Source organism: Lissotriton helveticus, chromosome 6 (genome assembly GCF_964261635.1).
Source record: "Lissotriton helveticus chromosome 6, aLisHel1.1, whole genome shotgun sequence".
NCBI lineage: Eukaryota > Metazoa > Chordata > Amphibia > Caudata > Salamandridae > Lissotriton > Lissotriton helveticus.
Window position 1 is genome coordinate 1,497,822,883 of NC_136067.1, and position 23,356 is coordinate 1,497,846,238.

A 23,356-nucleotide genomic window follows, 5' to 3' on the forward strand; every position below is an offset into this window, starting at 1 on the left:
GAATGTCACATCTATGATGCTGTAAAATAATAAAAATAATAATACTCGGATTTGTAGAGCGCGCATAATCACCCATGAGAGTCTCTTGGCGATGTCCTAGTCACAGAAAGATGAAGCTATTTGCCCAGATTCACAAGATGTTGAGCCGAAGCAGAGACTCGAACTTGAATCCCCAGCTCCAAAGTGGGTAGCTACGGCTGTTACGCCACACCCTCCCCTTCAACCTGTAGAAAACGCATGTGACGTACCAGAACAAAACAAACCTGCCTGTAACTGTGCTGAAAAAAGTACAAACGTCATTTTGCACTGATTGGCCAGTATAAATGCCATTGTGGACTGGTCATTCAGTGCAAAATTGCTTAGTCACCTAAGAAAGACAGGTAATCATGATATAACCATTGTACTGTATTATCATGTTGCTTACAATAGCACGTCTATACATAGGCTAAGCTTCAGGAGTACAACAACGGCATGGTATATATCTCAAGTGGCTGTACAATATTAAATATGGTATTGAATCCAGAAAATTGACACCCACGCTGAAAACCTACTTCATCTCAGTGTCTCTGCCCTTTGTGGGATCTGGACCGGTGATCCAGTCTCTTCTAGAGTGCTGATACTGTCTGCCGCATTGCCGCACAGTGTGAGCTGGCAGTTTTGGAATATCATAGAATATCTTAATCAGTGCTTAATTTGTAAAGTGCCAGGGACCTCGTCAGGAGGCCACTACAGCTTGCAACACCTATTGTCCTTGCCAGCGCAGCCAAAGTCAGCAACAACACAAGTACTAAACATCAAACTCCTACAAGTGTGAGAATTCAGACTATTCCAGCCCCCCAATGCTATAACAACAGCTTGGGTGGCAAGTATTAGTCATTTTTACTGTACATTGAACGAATAAACAACTGTTGTTGTCCTCATCTCTAAATTAGATATACAGCGTCACCATGTGGCAGACTGTCATAAGTCCCAGTGTTGACAATTAAGTGCAGGTGCCAAGCACCAGAAACCACCTGCTCAAATTAAGCACTGATCTTAATCATGAATACAAATGTGTTAGTATTGTTTAATAGTAAGCATCATAATGTTGTGTCCTTGACCTACTCCTGTTTGTATTAGTGCTATAAGAGTATTTAACAGCCACGCTGAGATCCATCGTCAGTTTGAAGTGACTTGTTCCTACTTACCCACCGCCATTGTTCGGCCCCCCTGAACATCCGGACACTGAATCGCCGTTTTCAGGTGAGCCACTCTCGTCGGGCATTTTGGACACCAGTTCCTTAGTGCGTTTGCTACAATAGACATGAAACAAAACCAGAATTTTTGAGAAGTGGCTTGCAGGAGTAGAACTTGTATACTTGCATCAACACACTCTAATGGAAAAAATGCAGGCCCCTGCAGAGCAAGATGTCCCCACCCTTGAGAGGGTACCCTTTCGGCTTAAAGGATGTCAGGGTCCCCTCATCAGAGGTAGGGTGACCAGACGTCCAGGTTTTACCCGGACAGTCGCGGTTTTCGGTGGACTGTCAAGGTGTCCCGACACATTTCTTCATTTTGCATAAATGTCACGGTTTTTGGGACAAATGCCAGGAAACTGCAATTTTAAGGAGAATTGGAAGGCATGCTCTCCTTACATGGGCACTTCAGAAAAATAATACATTAAGAAATGTATTCTGCTTCTGTTAAGCACCACAGGAGGAGTTCGGGGTGGGGAAAAAGGCAGGGGGCATAGGGTGGAGGTCCTTCCATAGATAATATTATAATAATTCGGTATTGTAAATGTGGGTGTGTGTGTATACACGTATATATGTGTGTGTGCGCGTACACGTTTAAAAGTATTATATATATATATATATATATATATATATATATATATATATATATATATATATATATATATATATGTATGTATGTATGTACATATTTACAAGTCTATGCAAAAGCCAGGACAGGCCAGATATAGAAGTAAGACTAAAGGCTTCAGTCCTACTTTTATTTCCGGCGTGTCCCGGTTATTGGTTCTCAAACTCTGGTCACCTTGATCAGAGGGGTAGGCTCGGGGGCATCATTTTGTGTTACGCCATTGAGCTCTACATACTCACAGAGCGAAATGAATATTGAAGCAAACAAACGTACCTGCGTGCAGTGACTGCAGCAAACGCAATGAAGAGAGAGGCGACAGTTGCGAGCCCGGCGCCTAATACAACGTTCACTATGGTTTGAGGAGACATGGACACTTTCGGCTTCTTTTCGACGTCAGCAGACACCTTCTTTCCAAGCACCTTACTAAGCTCCTTTTCCACGTCTTTGGACATTTCTTTAAACTTTCTGGAAAAACGGAAAAGTAGGAACACTGTTTGAAACTATTTCTTCATAAACCTTTCAAAAATAGTTTCTCTAATCTTTCAGAGGGGAACACTTTTAATTACTGCATTCTGGGATGTGTAATCCTGTTGACACCATTATACAATATTGCCTAAAAGTCCCAAAATGCAAAGTTAACAACCTGGAATGACGTGCCACGGTATATGACGTATGCTCATGTCACGTTTTTTATTAGAGCTCCGCCTGCTTGGGTGCTCTATGAAAACACACAACACAACTAGTTCCACATAGATAATTATATGTGATTTTCACCTGCTGCGAGCCACACATATCCCTATGACGCTTAGAGGTATAACTAAGACGTGTATTCACTTAAAATGAAAATATTTTTAACAAACAGAAAGTTAACATATGAACCATAAAAACAGCGGCCCTTCCACTTGAAGTTCCTCAGAGGTCAGGCACACTATTTTAAATCAGACACGCTGATGGAAGGCCATCTAGGGAAGAGAGGGAACATGTTGGGGAATGGGACCAAACATTTAAAGATCCACCAGACACATGGATTCAATAATCTGACTCAACTAAACCCATCATACAAAGAATTCCTATGATCTAGCCTAAAGGCAATACTGTCCAGAATGGTGACAGTGTAACCTTTGCATTCACAAATAGAAACTTCTTCTTAAGATTCTGAAGAAAACAAGTAGCTGGAACCAACTTCATCGGAGGGCCAGGCAAAACATCTGCACCTACTTTCAACACCAGAGGTAGCCATAGTGGCAGCTTCGGGGCAGATACTCACTTCAGACTGACGGTAAGGACCCACAGTGGCTACCACGACTATTGTCTCACTGGAGTTAAGCATCATCCAGTTGGAATCCATCCAGGCTGTAGAGTCCATCATGCCTAGACTGAAGCCAGTAGCCGAGGCTAAATTCAAGTGGACCTAGGTGACAGTCACCTTCTGGCTGGCAATAACAATTGTCTGGTTAATAGTGTTAAATGTCGCTAATAAATCCAGAAGTGCTGAGGCACTGACACCACCATCATCAGGTTCACTCCAGAGATCACCCAACTTAGAGAACAGAAACAGTTTTTGTTCCTCCAGTGGCCCACTAAGGAGTCAACCAAGCAAATTGATACTTTCATATAGTCACAGATCATTACCCTGACTATCTGTTCCAGGAGTTTTTGGCCAAGCCAGCAAAAGCTTAGGACAGCAAAGATTCAATGGAAACTCTGATTCTCCCATAGCTACCCAAATGTCATCTTTCCACCAATTGACTGACTCAAAAGTAAGAAGATCAAAACTATTGGTTTCTTAAAAGGCAGACAAGCTGGTGTAGAGTTCACAATTTGAAATCATATAAATCCTAATTGCAAAGTAGAAGGATCAGTCTAGTTATACTACGGCAATCACCTACTTATTATCAGCTATGACGCTGTAATTCTAATAGAACTGTCTTTTTAACAGCTTGGCCTGGTTGACGTTGAACAGCTGTATCAATAGTGACATAAGTGACCTCTGAAATAATAACATGCTAGTCACTTGCATTTGATGGGTTAGTTATGCTTTCAATGTTGAGGCACCAGTTATGGTTTGTCTAACTGATCAAAACTGGCCAGTTTCAATACATGCATATTTGGTTGTTAATTTTGAAAAACCTTACCTAAAACAGAGTATGTAGTGTACATGCTGAGGTGTCCCTCACATAAAAGGTATATTGGCAGTACACTTTTGCAAGTACACAAACAAGTGTTACAGCATATATTTATGCCCTAAAAATGTAGATAACAATAATTCAGTTGCATGTCCTTGTCAGCTATATCACCAAAATACTGCTAGTTTGATGAGACTGTTAGTGGTTGATTGTGTTCTTAGATTGATCATAGGTGGTGACAGCAGAGAAATAGCACTGAGAAGATTAGCATAGAGATTTATCATCTTATTGGACACAATGGAGCCCAACGGGTTAAATAGTGAAGAGAATGATTTGTGTATATTTTCAATTCATGTCCTTCAACAATCCTCTAATGGAAGATGATTTTATAAATAGTATTTGGCCTGCAATTTTTATTCAATGATTTGTGTCATCTTATCCCCAAGCCCAATGCATATTTATTTGGGGAGGAAAGAGTGAAATCGCTCCCGCCTCAAGACATCTAGTGGCCCAGGGCAGCCCCATCCCACTGTTGTACTCGTGGGCACGGTTCACTCCATTACTGCCACTACTCCCACCCACCTGGCAGGAACAGAAAGGCTCCCAAATATCTCTCTGTCCCCACTCTTGTGGGCAGGGAACTCAGTATGTATTGCACTTGGCCGGTGGGAGCAGAAACTTAAGCTTCTCCCACTAGGCAAAAGCAAACAAGTCAAGACGGATCCTGCTGGCAACCAGGATGGGCGCTGGTGGGAGCCAGCGGGGCTGCGGAGGCCATGGGCCACACCTTGTGCCCCCCAATAGATGGCAAGTTTGTGGGGGCCTGGGTGCAAAATAATCCATGACCGACTCCCCCGGCATGCAGGATGGGTGCTTGTAGGGGAGAAGGTAGGGCCGCGAAGGCCATGGGCCTCCCCGTGGCCCCCAATGTTTTAAAAAAGTTGAAGGGTGGCTGGCCGGCTCCTGTGTTCCCCCAGATGGTAAGGGAATCGTGCAAAGAGCCAACGGGGCCACCGGGGCTGCAGGCCTCCCCCCCACTCAGCCCCCAACAAAAGAGAAGATGTGGGTGTAGCAAAAATGAATAATACATGAGCCGCCAAAGTTGTTGATTGATTTTTTACTGCTCTCAGGAAGGAGCGCTTGTCGGCACTTGGTTAATTTTTAAGGCTCTGTGGTGCCCTTACCTGGGCAAGGGTACCACCAACATGATTCCTGAGTGTTGTGGGAGGCTGAAGGTAGTGCATTAGTCTCCATGGATATGATAGACAAAAATTAACCTTACATTTCCTGGGATCTGTAGTCCATGGTCCAAGGAAAAGTTTATACTTCTTCCAAGCTTTCTTATTGCTGGAGCTCTTGCTCTTCAGTTCAGGACTACAGGGACTCCTTAGTGATTGGTCTTATTGCTGCATTAATTATGTGGCCTAAGGTGTGTAAAAGAAAGACTCTGACAGATGTTTAATACAATTTGGAATATAAATGTGTTATTTAAGCGTTTGTTGACAAACACTGCAATGCCTGGTATCAACATGAATACCTTTGAATATAGCTATTTTTTCTATTAGTATTAATGCCGCATCCTAACATGTTGTTATTGTTTTATTAAGACAGTGATCCTTTAATAAAGCTATTAGGCTTGCCTTTACATCTTGATGTTTGACTCCTTCGCAAAACCAATAGGTTTGCCTTTTTATGGTGATATAGTGACTCCCTGACAAAGACAATAGGTTTGTACTGTATACTGATATAGTTGCACTTGAAAAAACCAATAGGCCTGTCTTTTATATATTGACAAGCTGTCCCTGGGGTCATGGCCCCCTACAGTGGGAGGTTGCTTTACCTTTTAAAAAACTAGAAATGCAATGAATGCAAAGGATATTTTGTGGATTCTTTCCATATCATTCAACTTAAAAGCACTTCCTATTTCTTTATTTAGGTCTCTATTCATTATCTCTCGGTAATTCACCACTTTATTGCTCAAAGCAGTACTCCTTCGATATTTACTTCTCAATAATAAAAATTATCATTTTGAATTGACAAATTCTGTCTATTTCCCATATATTGTAATTCTGTGGTGAAGACGCAAATGTTAATAGCTGGGGTTTATGATCACTGCCAAGATCGCTTAGGATCGTAAAATCCTTTCTAAGTTAATCTTCTCCAGTAACATAATAGTATAATCCATATAATTATTAAGAGTATCGGCTGCAGGCCAATCAGGTATAAATCTTTCATTCACTAATAGGAGATGATAAATCTTACTCAATAAATTAGGATTTCTTCCTCTTTTATTTCTTTTTATATTTAATACTTGATGACATATTACCATTGTATAACCCTGATTACTTTGAGATGTATCTTCAATAACAGTAGAGGAAATCTCAGCATTAAAATCTCCTGTAAGTAGTAAAGCTATCTTTGAGTATCTTAGCTTAATATATTCCAAGATTATGCTTCATATGTTCAGATATTTATCTGGGGGCGATATGAATACTCATTATAACCAATAAATCATTGCAAAATATGTCTTGTTTTTTTTTGTAAAATTATGTTACTTCTGATTTGAATAATATTGGTATCAGTATTGTTAATCTTCCACAAGAACGACGACTGTTTATCCTTTTTGCCTCAATACTTAGTTATATATGGGTGTTACCCTCTTCAGACAATTCCCATGTCCAAGTTCAATGTCCAAGTTCAAGTAAACTTTATTTGGCATAGAATGCCATAAAAGTGCATAATAAAATCACAATAAATCACAAAAATCACAAGATTTTTTTTATCTCATCTGAAAATCAACAAAATATTTTAAAACTCTTAAAAGAGACAGCAATTTGTTAAACCACAAAAAAAACTGCCAGCTCAGAACAAGAGGGCCACGACTTCCTGTCGGAGAAGAGCCAAATGATCCCCTGACATGCGGTGGTACCGAGGTGGCATGGCCGGAGTGGAGGACAGAAAGGGGAGTGCGTAACCTTGACTGATTATCTGCAGCACCCACTTGTGTGATGTAATTTTGTGCAAGTGGTGGAGGTGGTGGCGGATCCTGCCACCCACCTGCGTGGGGTGCTCCCTGAAGCTCGGATTAGGAAGGCTTAGAGGCGGAAGCAGCGGGGGTGGAGGTACACTAACCCGCACGCTGGTTACCAGACCTACCCCAGTGGAATCCACAGCCGCGCTGAGGCTGGTTCTGCACCAGCTTTGTGGAGGAGCGAGCCTGGGTGCTCTTACCCTGGCCACAAAAGGAACAAAACCCAGGCATGGCAGGGCTCTTAGTGGAAAGACCCACGGACTTGGCCGTGGCCCGCAAGTCTATAAAGCGCTCCAGGGCACAGTCAGCCTTGTCGCCAAAGAGGCGGGAGCCATCAAAGGGCATGTCCATGAGCAAGCCCTGGACATCGGACGAGAACCCGGTAGACCACAACCAGGCATGGCGCCGCAACGCCACAGACCTGGAGATCACCCTGCCCAAGGAATCCGCCGTGTCCAGACCACACCCGATGGCAAACTTCGACGCATCCTTGCCCTCCACTATCGCTTGGGAAAGGACAGCCTGGACCGCCTCAAAGCACTGAGGCAGGACCTTTGCTACTGAATCCCACACTGCGTGGGAGTAACGGCCCAATAAGCAGGCGGTATTAACTGACCGCAACCCCAAGATGGCCGAGGAGAACAACCTCTTGCCATATTGGTCAAGCTTCTTAGAGTCCTTATCTGGCGGAGCCGTGGGAAAGGCACTCTGCGACGTCGAGGCCGCAATGACCAGGCTCTCAGGTGTGGGGTGAGTGGTCAAGAAGGCAGGATCACCAGGTGCCGGGCAATGATGCCTAGCCATGTTCTTATACACCGGTGCCCCCGAGGCCAGTCGCAACCAAGTGCCAAGAGTACTTCGGCTAGGGCCTCATTGAAGGAGGGCAGCAGCTCTGATGACCTAGACGCCGTCTGGAGCACCTCCGTAAGGAGGTTGGTCTTAAGGGTCACCGTAGGGAGGGCGAGACGGAGAGCCTCTGCAGCCCGATGCAGCACCATAGTGTAGGAAGCGCCCTCCTCCATAGTAGGTGGAGGGGAGACAAACCACGGGTCAGGAGACACATCAAGTTCACCCACATCTTGAAGGTCATTCACCCAATCATGCTCGGGGTCACACTGCCGCGCAAGAGGGTCCTCAGAGCCGTCCCAGTCCTCGTCCGGCTCTGGAGTAGCAGGAGTCGGCCGCAGCAGCAGGGCCAGAGCCGGAGAGGGGGCAAGCGGCACCGGGAGCGGTGCCGGGAACGGCGCCGGCCAGGGCTGAACCAGAGCCACATCCCAATGCGGATCCCAGGTTCGAACGAAATGGTCCGAGAACCGGGGCAGGGGCGAAATAAACGGCACCCAATGCGGCGCCTGTGGCGGTGCTGGGGCCGGAGTCAAGGGCAGCGCCGGGACTGGAGCCAGTGGCGCTGCACCTTGTGGCACCGGGCCGGAGCCGAGGGCGCTGGATCCAGTAACTCCGGGGCCGGCGCCAGAGGCAGTACCGCCGGGCCACCAGGATCTGGACACGGGTCCCGCTGGCGTGACGGCGGGAGCCCGAGACATGAACATGCAGTCTATGGCAGCAAGAAACTCTTGCATCTGTTCGGGAGTCGCCGATGGACCCGGGTATGGCGGGTAGGCCGAGGGACTCCCAGGCTCTTGTCTCCCCCGTCCGCCTCTGAGGAGCGATGGGGGGACGCCGGAGAGCGAACACGCTTCTTCGACTTCTTTTTATGGCATCGCTTACCGTAATCCGAAGGTGAAGACTTAGAGCCCGAGGAGCGACGGTTCCGGTCTCATGAGCGAAGCGAACGGACTCTAGACCCGGAGTGGCGGTGAGAGGAGTGCCGGACCTCCAGCAACTTCCGGCGCTGCTCCCGCCAGACCTTCAGGGCCATGGCACGACAGTCCCGTCAGTCCCGGGAGTCATGGTCGGTCTCCAGTCAGTAGAGGCAGACATCGTGGGGGTCCGCCACCGACATATTACAGCGGCACGACCCACAACACTTAAAGCAGGGCATCCCTACATGCACCAGGAGACATGAGGAGACAAAAGGTCTCGAAAAGTAGTCAAGAAGCGACAAAGGTACGTGCTCAATCCGGATCTGTGCTTTCGGCGTGGAAAAAGAAAGAACTGACGTCAGCGTGCATGGGTGGCTCTTAAGTAGTCTCCGTGACGTCAGCTCGGCGCATACGACGCCAGCGACGGACGCAGAGCCGCACAATGTCACCTACTGACGAGCAGGGGTACTGCTAAGCAAAACTTTCCGGATCCAGTCTGACGCCTGGGGATATTCTAAGGTAAGGAATCTATCACTAACATGTCTCTTTCAGATCCGAGCTTTCATAGCTGAGACTGTCAGTTCCGGGGCATTATATATTTCAGGTAGTTCCAAGGATAAGCAGGTATTCCTGATATAGGATAACCAGGGAATCTCAATCCCCTTTTCCAAGGCCATACAATCTAAGATAATGTTTTTCGGTAGGCCAAGGTGCTTCAACTGCCATATCTTGACCCATAACAAAAGAGGGGAAAGTCCAAGAAGATCTTCAAGATAGGGCAATCGGACCTCTGAGTGGCAACAAAAGGTGGCTGTACCTGCGGGAACTGACAGTAATCTTTTAAGGAAGCTAGGTTGTATTTTTTGAAGATTATCAGTGCTACAATATCACAACACTCCCATCTCACAGGCACCGCAGAGATACATTTAATTTAAACAATTTCATAATTTCCATGATAGATGTGTGCCCCAGAGTAGAGGCAAAACGAAAAACCCCTTCAATAACTCTAGAGAAATGTAGGACTCTTTGTCCGAAAAGGTACCCACTTAAGTTAAAAAAAAGAAGGGGATACCTAAATAGTTTACATTGTTAACCTTCTGACTTAGCAATCCTTTTATATAACAAAATCATGATTTTGTCCTTTTGGGCCCATAGGTTAAAATAAAAGACTTGGAGACATTGACCTTCAAATCCAGAGCACTCATAAATTCAATGTATCCATCCTGCAGCCGTTGAAGGCAATTAGCAGTCCTAGCTAAGAGTATCGTGTCACCAGCATAGAGAAGTTTTGGGATATAGTGAGTCTCCACCCGCAAAATGTCTATCTTCTTCTGTAGATTTCTCTCATGGGCATTTTTATAAATTAAAAACAGAAAAAGGGCTAGAATACAGCCTTGAAAAACACCCTGTTGACATTTTATAGGCAAAGTAAGATCTCCAGTTGGGCAATAACAAATCTTCACAGAGGTATCCCAGGAAAGTCTACGTAACAGTAAAACTAATGGTTTTTCCACCCCGAAATTTCCAGCATATGCTCTAATTTGGGCATATTTACCGTATCAAATTGCATTTGATAGGTCCATGAAAACTAAGTGCAAAGCAGACTTTTTAACAAGGACATATTTTCCTATTGGAAGAGAGAGGTTTAGGCACTGTTCTGTCGTCCCAGTGACCTGTCTAAACCCATGCTGAAGATCAGAAATAATGTTGTTTGCTAAGAGTACCCTCCCCAGTATCTTAACAGTTGAGTCCAATAAAGATATTGGACGATAACAGGCAGGATTTGATGTGTCCCCTTTCTTAAAGATCGGCACAATAACTGCCTCCTTCCAACAAGGAAGAAGGGGGCCAGTTGTTGCAGCACGAAAGACATTTATAAGAAGTGGGACCCAGATTTTTATATTTTCCTTAAACAGGTCCACCGAGACACCATCTGGACGTGGGGTTTTCTCACTTTTCCTCTTTCTAACTGCCAATGCAACTTCTTCTACCTCAATTGTCAGACTAAAATCAACAGCACTTTTGTGGTCATCTAGTGACATGGCCCACGGATCTGCTTTTCGAACTTGATCGGTCTTAGAATTGAAAACTGCAAAAAAATGGGAAACCCATATGACGGGTCATAGTACTGAATCAATATTAGAAGGGGGTCCTACTGATAACAAAGGACGGATTATCACCTGCCACAATTGTTTTGAATCCTTTAGTTCTCCTGCGATCTGAAGGTCCACCCATGCTGACTCTCTTAACTCAGTTTTCCTAGACATAAGTGTGCCTTTATACAGCTTCCTAGCTGACTTAACGGTCTCCTGATTTCTCAGAATGGCCTTCAGGACCGACTTCAATGCCCGATCTGCCTTGGAACATGCTGAGATAAACAACTGATAGGGAGGAGGGGGACAGGGTTTGCTTTAGGGGTTAAGGCTGCTGAAACCAAATGAGAAAGGCTAGTAAAACTCTTGATTATCTGTGAAGAAGGAACATTCATTTCTAAACAGTTATTCACTAAATTCAAGTTATGGGACATCATAAACTTTATGAAAGACAGTGGATCATCTGAGGCCCATTTAATAAGAACTCTTCTATTAGTAGAATGAGCAGAAAATGTAATAGGTGGAGACTCCTTGCTAGCATCTGTACCTAAAGCATGAAGTTCAAATGGCACTAACAGAGGTTATGATCACTCATATAATGGGAAATAATTTCAAACTCTGACATCAGGGAACTACATGTTTTAGAAATTAGAATGAAATCAATAGTACTACATATGCCACCCCCTATAAAGGCTGGACTGGGATTTGGTGTATCCCGTCCACGCTCCCCTGCAAAGAGAAGATCATATTTCAATAACATATTATTAATTGCATACCATACACCATGTGCCTAATATTGGTTACTTCCTGGTGCGTATAAACCCTCAGACCACAAAATCCAACCAATTAAAATCACCTATACTCCTTCATACGATCTCCATTGATTGCTGTTTACAAGGCTTTCGAGAGGTATTTTTGGATTAATTATCTCAGCAATCCGGAAATTTCTTTTTATCCAAGTAGATAATTTTGTAATCCCATTTTTTGCAATTATTATTTTTACTTGGTTTAAACGTTTCATCCTCATCAATTTCCATTCGATTATTTAATATTAAGGAACAGTCAGTCCACTTAAAACTGATATTTCCATGTGAAGCCTATATGTCAAAGCCTAGCTTCCTAATATCAGCAACTTTTAGCATATCTTTAGGAATTCTCTGAGAATAGAAACTTAATTTAATTTTAATAAGATAATCTGATCTGACCAATTCTGCACGTTAAGGAAGCATACTTTCTCTATATAACGCTAGATTGTATGTTCCACAGGGATCACTGACATAATATCGATAACACAAATATCGATGTAGCAAAATATCGAGTAAAAAATATAGAATACAAAATATCGAACTCCTATCTCCAAACAGGTAAGTGCAAAAATATCAAATCAAAAATATCGTTGTAAAAAATATAGATAGTAGAAATATCGAATTTTTTAAATGTCTTAAAAGTAATTGAAAAATATTAAATATAATTAACTTAAACATACTTAAAATACTTAAATAACTTTAAAATGAATAAATAATTCATATAAGTTAAAAATAAATAAACATACAATGTAATTTTTAAATACATACATATATATATACACATAATATTAATAAAAAATATACAATATTTTTACCGTAGGTTAGCGGGACAGTAACATTTGCTATTAGCGCTCCACTGAGTGCAACAGTAGAGAAAGCGTTGGATAGCGTAGGGGTAAACATTACTATTTCCACTCCAGTGAGTGCAACAGTAGGGAAAGCGTTGGATAGTGGGAAGGTAAAAATTACTATTCCCACTCCAAAGAGTGCAACAGTAGGGAAAGCGTTGGATAGCGTAGGGATAAAAATTACTATTCCCACTCCAGTGAGTGCAACAGTAGATAAAGCGTTGGATAGCGGGAAGATAAAAATTACTATTCCCACTCCTGGGAGTGCAACAGTAGGGAAAGTTTTGGATAGCGTAGGGGTAAAAATGACTATTACCACTCCAGGGAGCGCAACAGTAGGGAAAGCGTTGGATAACGGTATTGTAAAAATTAATATTCTCGCCAGAATCATGAATTTCCGGGATCGGGATGCTGCGCTTCTCGCTGCCCGTGAGGCCGGCGATGTACGCTGACAGGGTAGCGTCCTATCCTTCTTCCCGGAGTTCACACTTATGGTTCAAGAGGCCCGCCGCAAATATAATGGGGTCAAAGCAACTCTTCGCAATCTTGGCTTGAAATACGGAATGTTGTATCCAGCCCGCTTGAAGGTTGAGGTGAACGGGAGATTCCGCATCTTTGACACCCCCACGGAGGCTCAAGATTTCTGTCAGGGCTACAGGCGGCAGGGCTCACCATCGGCTTCTGGATCCGCGACGCGCTCCCCGGCCCGGACTGATACGCAGTCCAGTACAGATCTCTTTGCTGAGACTGGCCAGGGATGAACGATCTCTGCTGTCTTCACTGACCCATTGCTACACCCTGCCCGGTGTCCTATTGAGTTGATATGGTCTCCTATTTCTCTGACGCTTGTTCAACTGTACTTACGACTTTGGTCGCCTTGATTGGTACGCCCGCATGGAGTGGTGTTGCCACCCCCTATGGCGTATGCCTTAATGTTTTCCTTCCTTGGGGTTTTGGTCTGTGTTCTGCCTTATCGTTTGAGGTCACTGCTATTGCATGTTCAGTTTTGTACCTCGTGTCAGAGCTTGTTTGGGGTTTGCCTCTCTGGGGTCAGAGGGAGGCTGGGTGGTGGGTGGAGGGCGGGGATTGTGTTTTATGTTTGGTCCTTTTTAATTGTGAGTATTGATGGAGCTCCTGGGAGTGGACTGTTTGATGCAAGCTGGACTGCCTTTCTTTCTGATGCAGCGCTATGGCCAGGGTAGGTTTGCTGTCTGGCCCGTCTAGACTCACGCTTATGTCATGGAATGTTCGTGGCTTAAAAAACACGCGTAAGCGCAAACAGGTATTGAACTATGCGGCACGTTACAAGGTGGATGTGTTTTTTTGCAAGAAACTCATTTGGCGCAGGCAGACGCCTCTTCGATGGCTCAGGGTTGGGGCAAACATAGAATATTCTCGAATTACAGCAGTTATTCCAGAGGAGTTGCTATCTTTGTGCACAAGCGCGTTCCCTTTGTGTTTACTGGTGGTGCGACAGATGCTGAGGGTCGCTATGTGCTGGTTTCTGGCGTGCTGTTTGGGTACAAGATTACACTGGTTGGGGTATATGGTCCTAACGTGGATTCCCCCGCTTTTTTCCATGACCTACAACTGCTGCTGCTTCACTCGGACATAGACCTGTTAGTGATGGGGGGTGATTTTTAACTTGCTAATGACCCCGGCAGAGACAGCACCTCCCCTTCCCCGGACTGCAAGAGTCAGGCCAGATCAGTCCTCGCAGAGATTGGTACACACGTTTCCCTAATCGACATAGAAGCTCGACTGCACCCTGACGCCCCTGAGTATACACATCATTCTGGCTTCCACAATACTAGCACTAGAATTGATTACTGGCTCCTCTCCCCCAGTGTCGCTGGGTGGGTGGAGGGTCTCTCCACTCTGCCGCGTACGCTGTCCGATCACTCTCCTGTTACTTTGACTCTGCTGATTCCTAGGCTGGGTGTCTATGAAAGACAGTGGCGGATCCCGGGCAGAGCACTGCAAGACCCAGTCTTTAAAGAAGAGATCCGCAGAGCCATTGACGAGAACTTTGACATCAACACGGGCTCTGTGAGCTCCTGGGCTATGCTCTGGGAGGGTTTCAAGGCCACCATTCGCGGGACATGCATTGCTAAACATGTGGGGGCTCTGCGGGAGATACGTTCTACACTGTCCCGCATTGAGGGTGAGCTTTCTACAATAGAGAGCGACCTTATTGCTTCTCCATCGCAATCAAAAGAGGCCAGGCGATTGACATTGCTGATGGAGTTCAGGGACGCTGCTGACAGGGAGCTGCACTTTTTGGGTAAACACTACACGGCACATCAGTATGGCGAGGGAGAGAGACCGGGCAGGCTACTCGCACAGATGCTCCGTCCTCCCCACCAGGCGGCCTATATATCAGAGATTGTGGACGCGCATGGCACACGACACTACTCCACCCCTGCTGTCTGTGATACTTTCTTGCACTACTACAAAACTTTATACACTTCCTCGTTAGCAGACGAACAGCGCGACCCCGGCCCCAATATAAATGAGATCGCCATGGTATACCTCGAAAAATATATGCAAGACTTTTTAGCCATGCCCATAACCCCTGACAGTATAGTCAAGGCCATTGATTCACTGCAAAGCTCCTCGGCCCCGGGTCTTGACGGATACTCGGCTGATTTCTATAAAGAATATAAAGAGGAGTTGGTGCCGAAACTGGTAGAGGTCTATGCTGAGGCCCTTGAATCTGGCGTTCTCCCTCCCACACTCAGGGAAGCGGTGATTGTTCTTCTTCCCAAGCCTGACCGCGACACCTCCTTATGCAGTTCCTATAGACCCTTATCTTTATTGAACTTAGACTACAAGAATTTGGCTAAAGTCCTGGCGATCTGACTGTCCCAACTGATGGGATCCATCATCTCCCCTGCCCAATCCGGTTTTGTTCCACACAGGTCCACCTCCCTAAATTTGAGCACACTGTTCTCGGTTCTGCACAGAATTGACCCGGCCACCCCAGCTGCAGCGGTGTTCTTAGACGCCAAAAAAGCATTCGACACTTTAGAATGGCCCTTCTTCTTATCGGTCATGGGCATGCCGGAACTGTTTGTGGCAACGGTCGAACTGTTGTACAAAGCACCGACTGCCCGGATCCGTTTAAACGGCACCATTACCGCGAACTTCTCTCTTTCCCGAGGCACCCGTCAGGGATGGCCATTGTCCTCTTTGCTGTTCATTCTGGCTATGGACCCTCTGGTGCGCCATTTTCAGGAGAAACACCTCCACCGCGGACTCCAGTTTCGCACTGGCCCTCTCTTAGTCTCCTTGTATGCGGATGACACGATATTGTATGTCTGTACTCCTCGAACAAATCTGGAACCCTTATTGCTGGAAATAACCCGATTTGGCGAATTTTCGGGCCTTCGTATCAACTGGCACAAGTCTGTAATTACCGCAGCCACCTCACAGTGGTCGAGCACTTTTCCTCTTGAGTGGACCACGGATTCCGTGAAATACCTGGGAATCCATGTCCATTTGGACACGGTGTCCATTGTTCGCTTAAACTACGGCCGTGCACTAGACTTCCTGGAAGACAACACGGAGCGTTGGCTCCGTCTTCCCTTGTCAATGGCTGGCCGGATTGCCATTCTTAAAATGATTGTACTCCCTCGGTTTTTATATTTATTTAACAATATCCCTATCCCACTCACTGGGGTCTTTTTTACTCAACTTCGATCTGCCTTACTGCGCTTGGTATGGGGCGGTAAAAACCCCCGAGTAGCTTGGCGTACGCTGACGCTCCCTTATGAGCGTGGCGGATTCGGAGTGCCTGATTTTTTCCTTTATTATCTAGTTGCGCAATGCTCGTATGCCTATTCCTGGTTTCACCCGGACGCCAGAATTCTTCATCTGCGGCCAGAGGCCGATATGGCACTACCAGTGGCCCTTCAATCCCTTCTGCCCCGAGGAATTCCCCGAGATCCTCAAGATATACAAACTGTCTCCACCACATGCTGGGCCTGGGAGAAGCTGAGACGGATGCTACGTATTGATCAGTTGTATTCCCCTGCTCTTCCGTTGCCTAACCCTCACTGGCTCCCCATCACTGGCGACCCGGTGGTGCGTCGCACCCTATCCAAATTCCAATTGACCACGGTTGGGGATCTTTTCCCAGATGGCCATGTTTTCTCCATAACTGAGGACCAGAGGTTTCAAGACCGAACTTTCATGGATTCTTTCACTTTGACTAGGATTAGATCCATGCTGCGTGCTGAGTTTCACACATTCCCGCTTCCCCCCGAGGACGCTGCCATGCTCACATACATAATCCAATCTCAGACGGGATCGCATGTGGTCTCGAAACTCTACAGACTCTGCTTGGCCTCGCTTCCTTCTTCGGCTGCAGCGGTGCGAGCCGCGTGGGAGGGCGACCTCGGCACCCAGATTACTGATGATCAATGGGCGGCGTGTTGCGCTGCCACCAGGGAAGTGTCCATAAATAGCAGGCACAAACTCATACACTTTAAGTTTCTGAGGCGGGTGTACCACACTCCGGCTCTTGCTCATAAAATCGATGCAAACAGACCACACTCCTGCCCCAAATGTAATGCCCCGCAGGCTGACTTTGCCCATCTATCCAGGACTTGCCCCCTTTTACAAGACTATTGGCTCCAGGTCCATAAGATCCTGGGAGACATTTTGGGCCTGCCATTGGTGCCTACTCCAGAAATAGCGCTGATTGGCTATGTGGTCAACTTTCGTCGCCCGCTCCGTAAGCTGGCAGCTATTTGTTTTTTACTGGCCAAGCGGGAGATAGCGTTGCACTGGTGTGCTAGACGACCCCCCCACTGTACATGCTTGGTTCCGCAGCCTGGCCTATTGCAACGTTAACAGTGCTGAATACTCTGAGCAGCTTCCCTCTGCATCCCGGCCATTGGACATTTGGGGACCATACCGCTCATACGTTGCGAAACTTACCCAAGAGGCACAGGCTCGTTCGATTGCCTCCATTGTACCGGAGGGTGTGGGCTAGGCTGCTCAGTGTCTGGTCGCTGTACCCACCTGCCTTGTCGCTCCCTGGTGCCCGAGACTTGGCCGCGTTTTTCTGCTGGGCATGGGGGTGCTACGCTGGACCAGTCTGAGTGATGTATGTATGGATTTGATTAATGACCACTACGCGATTGAGGGCGACTTCCTCCTGAGCTGTTGACTGCTGCGGCTTGTGCTGCTGCCACTTGCCCTACTGATTGCCACCGCTTGCTCAATGTCCACAACTTTACATACTTCTTGTGCTTTTTGGTCTGCCCCTCTGTTCTCACGTACTCACAGTTATGATTTATTGTTTGATTTTAGGTTCTTTCAGAGATATCATTTCCTTTCATGTCAAACTTATAACTTCCTTGCAAGCAATAATGAAAATTTTTATTATGTCATGCTTATTCGCCATTAACCCTGTGTACGATTGTTGGTTTACTGATAACTGCTACAAGTGGGGCCTGTTTGGGGCCTATTTCATTGTTCATTGTACACACGTGGATTGCTTCTTTTGCTCGATAAAGAGATTTAAAAAAAATAAAAATAAATTACTTCCCACCCTATTCCCCTATAAACCCACAACCTGCTCCAGAATTATATTACGCAAAATAAATTATAAAATAAAAATACACTTTTAACACATATACTAACATAAAAACCACTTACATATTATAAAAAATATAAATATTAACTTACTTACCTAAAATTCAATATTTTTGTTGTCTATATTCTGTCCATCGATATTTTTGTTGTCTATATTCTGTCCATTCGATATTTTGCCTATTCTATATTTTGGATTCAATATTACTGCTATTCTATTCGATATTTTTGTAGTCTATATTCTGTCCATTTGATATTTTGCCCATTCTATATTTTTTACTCGATATTTTGCCCATTCTACATTTTTTACTCCATATTATGACTGTATACCATTCCACAGGTAAGAATTGTGTGCAGTATTTTTCATAACCTTGAATGATTTAAACTACTTGTTTTTTCATCCATGAAAATATCTTTGTAAATCAGATCTTTTGAGTTAATAGAAGGTGAATTATTTTGGGTATTAAACATCTAAGATTTATTGTTCCATCACTGATATTACTATTAATAAGTCATGCAACAAATTATGTTATCTTTTTTCTACCATATTCTCATGCATATGCATTTCCAGAAGGCCTTCCATGGTCTGAACGTTACCCCTGTTAGCAACCGGTGCATTTGTACTTGCTTCAACAATTGTACTTTCATCAATTTTAGTCCATGGACATTTTCTATTGAATAGTAAGAGTTAGCCAATGGATTTGATATTTGTCTTCTTCTCTTTTAACATCCTCTTCATTTTGATAGTCATCAGGAAACCTGATTTTACGGGTTCTTTTTTAATGATCTTTCTTCTCCTTGTTTAGTATTTCTCTTATAGCTTTTATTTCTTTTGTATTATTTTAGACTCTTCATTTACCTCTCAAGTTTGGGAACAATTTGTGTTAATTATTTTGCTCCCATTATACGGTTACTCCACTCGTACCATTATTTGTTCACATCTGATTATAAAGACTTTCATTAATTTCAAGATCTTTCCCATAAGGCCCATGTAATCACTATTAGTAGAGCTGTTTCCTTCTTTCTGACTTGATTTATTAACTACATCGCTATTTTTATTAGCTATATTTATATGAACCTTTTCAGTCTTAATCTTTTTCTAGTCTGTGTGCATCTCCTTATTTTCTTTACTTGAATTACTCTTTGTTAACGCCTCCAGAATTAATGGAAGAGGATTGAGTCTGTAGTCAGAGTCATTCATACATTTTTCCAACAGTTTTACCACAGATTCCAAAACACATTGTATTGTCTTTAGCATTAAAGAACCTAAAAACAGATCAACTACTGGAATCTGCCTTTCATAAATATTCTCTCTGATTTCCATTACTGTTACAGATGAGAAAAAATCCATTTCATCAAGACTGATATCATCAGTCAGAAAAAAAGAGTAGACAGTTTATTGTTCTGTGGAGCTTTAGTTAAATTTCTATCAATTGGACTGCAACAGTGCTCAATACACAATGTATCATCGCTTTTTGTAGAATTTCCATTCTAACATCACTGACCATAGTGCTATAACATTACTGCTGTGTTGATAATTATCCTTTCTGCCCTCAAGGACACTCTTTTCTCTTATGCCATTGTGTTCTTTCACATCAATCATATCAGCCATATCCTTATCGTGTTTACTGTTGTTTAACGATTTTGTTACTTGTACCTCCAATAAAACTTGATTTCTATTTTGCCCTGGATACACACTAAGTTCAGGTAGGGTTTTAGTTACTGAATGGATTTAAACCTACATTTTTTGCTTTTGTCAGAGAGGCATTTCTCTAGCCTTCATTTTTCAGAGTTTTGAATTCTCACCAGGACACCTGGCCACACAGTCTTTTTCCTGATTCAGATTGACAGAAACCTTAGCATCAGATTTAATTTTTGGTAAAAAAATAAAACCTGTAATTGTCTTCATTTTTACATTTATAATTTAGGATATTCTCTTTTTTTTTTTTTTAAAGAATTTTATTTGACAAGCAAGTCATAGAAATTAACATATCCAAATACATAATCAGAAAAATAAGGTGAATCTAATTCAATTCGGTGCAGGTTCATATTGTACGAAACACAAACAAATGTTAAGAGAAAATAGATCCTAGTCAGAACACATCATTAATATTTAATAAGCCCTAAACAAAAAGAACATCCATGATCCAAATCATTGCAGGCCTTGCAAAAAATTCCCCCATATCTTGACAAACTTTTTGCTTTAATACCTCTATTCCTAGCAATAGCATCTTCCATAGTGTAAATTTCCCAAACCAATGTCCACCATTCGGTTATATGAGGAGGATTCTGAGAAATCCAGGCCCTAGCGATCACGAGTCTGGCACAAGCCAGTGTGATATTTAGCAGTTCTTTATGGATAGGGCTAACCAGGTATATGGACAATAGTGCCGCGGCTGCGTTGAGTGAGAAGTTAATTAGTTGATTTTGCGTTAAAATATTTTCTATGTCCACCCAATATTTAGTTAGTGTTGGGCATGAATATATCATATGTATGAGGTCTGCTGCCACCAGACCACATTTAGTACGATCGGTATTAAAGTTACTTTGTGCCCATTTAGAGATTTTTAGTGGAGTGTAGTAAAGTTGGCTGACCGTTCTATAGGCTTGGAGTTTCAAGCTAGAAGACTGGACGGCTTTAGTGATATTGACCAAGGCAGCAGAGACATTCTGAGTTGTCACATTATATCCTAGGCTAAGAGTCCATTTTGATGCCAGTCTAGGAGCTTCGTCAAAGCTATTCTGACTGAGACACTTGTATCCCAAACTAATTAATGGCTTTCTATGCACAGAATAGAAACAAGCCCAAATATCTGACCTTGTAATTTCTATCAAATTCATTTTCCGTACTAGGTAGTCCCGAATTTGAATGTATTTGTATCTCATTTTTTCAGGCAGTTTATACAGAAGTTTCAATGTTTCAAATTGTAAGAGACCATCAGTACTATACACATCTCCTAAAGTCTGAATACCGTAGTTAGCCCATTCTCGACCAGTTTTATCTCTAAAAATATCTGGAAGTCCAGGACTGTCCCATATTGGCAGCTCATTGTGAAAAAAAGAGGTGTTACACTTGGTCAACATCTGTTTCCATATGAATACGGCGTCCCTCGCAGTCTTGAATGTAACGCGTTTAAAGTAGTTTGGGTCTTGTACTTTTGCCAGGAACTGTTTTGAATGGTTGTAGGAAGGTAGATCCCTGACTATGGTTGCCCCCAACTTTTTGCCTGGTGTTTTGCTGGTTTTCTGACTTAGTTGACCTGGGGCCCTGCTATACAGGACCCCAGGCCCACTGCTCTCTCTGTAAAATGGATTCCATGTACCTTAGGTACATATCTAATTGGATACTGAGGCACCTTATCAGTCCCTGTACAGTGTACCTTAGGTACCCAGGGCATAGGTGTACCCAGGGCCTACCAGGGGCTGCAGCATGTATTATGCCACCCCTGGCTGGCCATCCAAATCTGACACAACTGGCTGCACGACAGCTGGGGCAAGGTGGTGTAATCACCCTTTGCTATAGATATAGTATTCCTATATCTAAACCTAAATGGGCACACAGATCTCCTATCAGTCACTCCTATAGCAGGCCTTAACAATCCTGAAGGCAGAGTGCTTGGAATCGTGTGAGATGGTGCTCTGGCATGAGCTGAGCCTGTCTGCGGCTTTCGGGATCCATCCCTTAGCCGTTTCCATGATATCGCATACCATATACTCTTAAGTGCATTATAATCCTCGCGGTTATATGCCAACTCTGGTATCGCTTTATCAAAACATGTCGAGTAAGGTGTCATACGAATTGGAATACTAACCCCTCGCCAATTCTGGCGACGGGGTTAGCATTCCACCCTTCTAGAGGGACACGACATGTATGTAACCTGTAACCCCGGTTAAAGTCAGACATAGCCTCAGCTCCACAAGATGGATGCTGCCACCGAGACACAAGTCTGCCCTCCTGCTGCTGGGAGTCCTCCCAGCACAGGAGGCAAGGACAAAGGGTTTCCTGCCAGGGGCGGTGCCAGCACCGTCCCAGACAGGATTTTGTGTATTCTAGGTAGGCAGGGCTTTAGAGGAAGGTGACTGCAAGTGGCACCCCGGTGCTCACTGTGCATAGGCCGGCTGAAACCAGTTCCAGGGGCACTCCAGCCCCTGGCCTGGGGAAAGCCCGCCAAAGGAGAGGGGTGTAACCACCCCCCTCCTAGTCCCTCCCATAGGGCAGGACTTAGTCGCGTGCCAGCCCCTTTTTTCAGGATAAAGGTAGGAACTGGCCCCCTTCCAAATCAGATCATCTTTGAATCCTGAAACTACTTTCTACAAGAAGGAACTCAAGACTCTTCTCAAGATTTCTCCCTTGTGACTAAGGAGTAGTCACCCTGCAGCAGCAGGCACCAACCAAGCATCGCGGTTTGTTGCCAGTCTCTTCTTCGGATCAAGACTGCTCCAGCACGACGAGAACCGGCTTCCTTGGCACCTCTGACCTCAACCTGCATCATCAGCCCAGCTGTGATCCGTGGGTGTGACGAGACCTCGAGGGACCGGCCATCTTCGGAACTGCACGACGCTTGTCCAGCACAACGCCTGAGTGACCCTCGACTGAGTGCCTTGGGGTAAGAGAAGCCCCGACCCTGAGCAGCTCCAGCACCGAAGTTCAGCCCCCCTGCATCCACGAGATCGGCGTGGGGCCCTTCTGCTTTTTGCTGCTCACCGCGTTGTCCAGGTCGCTTGCCCGTTGGCTAGTGGCCCCCTCACGACGCTCCACGATGACAACTACTGCTGGCCTGGTTGCTCCAGACTAGCCCTTGCTCCCCTCCAAAAGAGGAGCACTCTGGACCCTCCTGGTCCACTCAAGATTCCATTTTAGGTCCACCGCGTGGGCCTTGCATTTGCCAAGACTTGTTGCCCAATCCTGGGTCCAGCGACGTCGACAGCAAGAACCTTCGTGGGACAGCTCGCACCTCCATCCTGGTCGCCGACAACGCCTCCTGGTCCGAGAGACTGCAGAGCCCAGCAGCGCCCACTCACCTGACTGCGGTGACTTCGCCCGGTGCCATCCTGGTGCCCACTTAATCACTGGCTAGTGATTCAGAACTTGGTCCCCTCTGCTTTCAGGTCTTCTTCTTCCCTGATCCAGGCTTGGATCACTCCGAACTTTCTTCACTGGCCGCCTGCCAGCAACTCTTTCTTCAGGCTCCTGGTTCATCAACGAAGAAACCCGACGACACTTG

General features: G+C 44.8%; 1 protein-coding gene across 1 annotated transcript in view; it reads right to left on the minus strand.

The window, feature by feature from the left end:
* The window catches only part of LOC144762755 (uncharacterized), an 842,179-nt gene that overhangs the window by 637,941 nt on the left and 180,882 nt on the right, over positions 1-23,356 (minus strand). The window contains exons 12-13 of the mRNA XM_078648006.1: positions 2,137-2,328; positions 1,188-1,292 (exon numbers count right to left, since the gene is read on the minus strand). Coding sequence (XP_078504132.1) covers positions 1,188-1,292; positions 2,137-2,328 — 297 coding nt within the window. The remainder of the gene's footprint in view (positions 1-1,187; positions 1,293-2,136; positions 2,329-23,356) is intronic.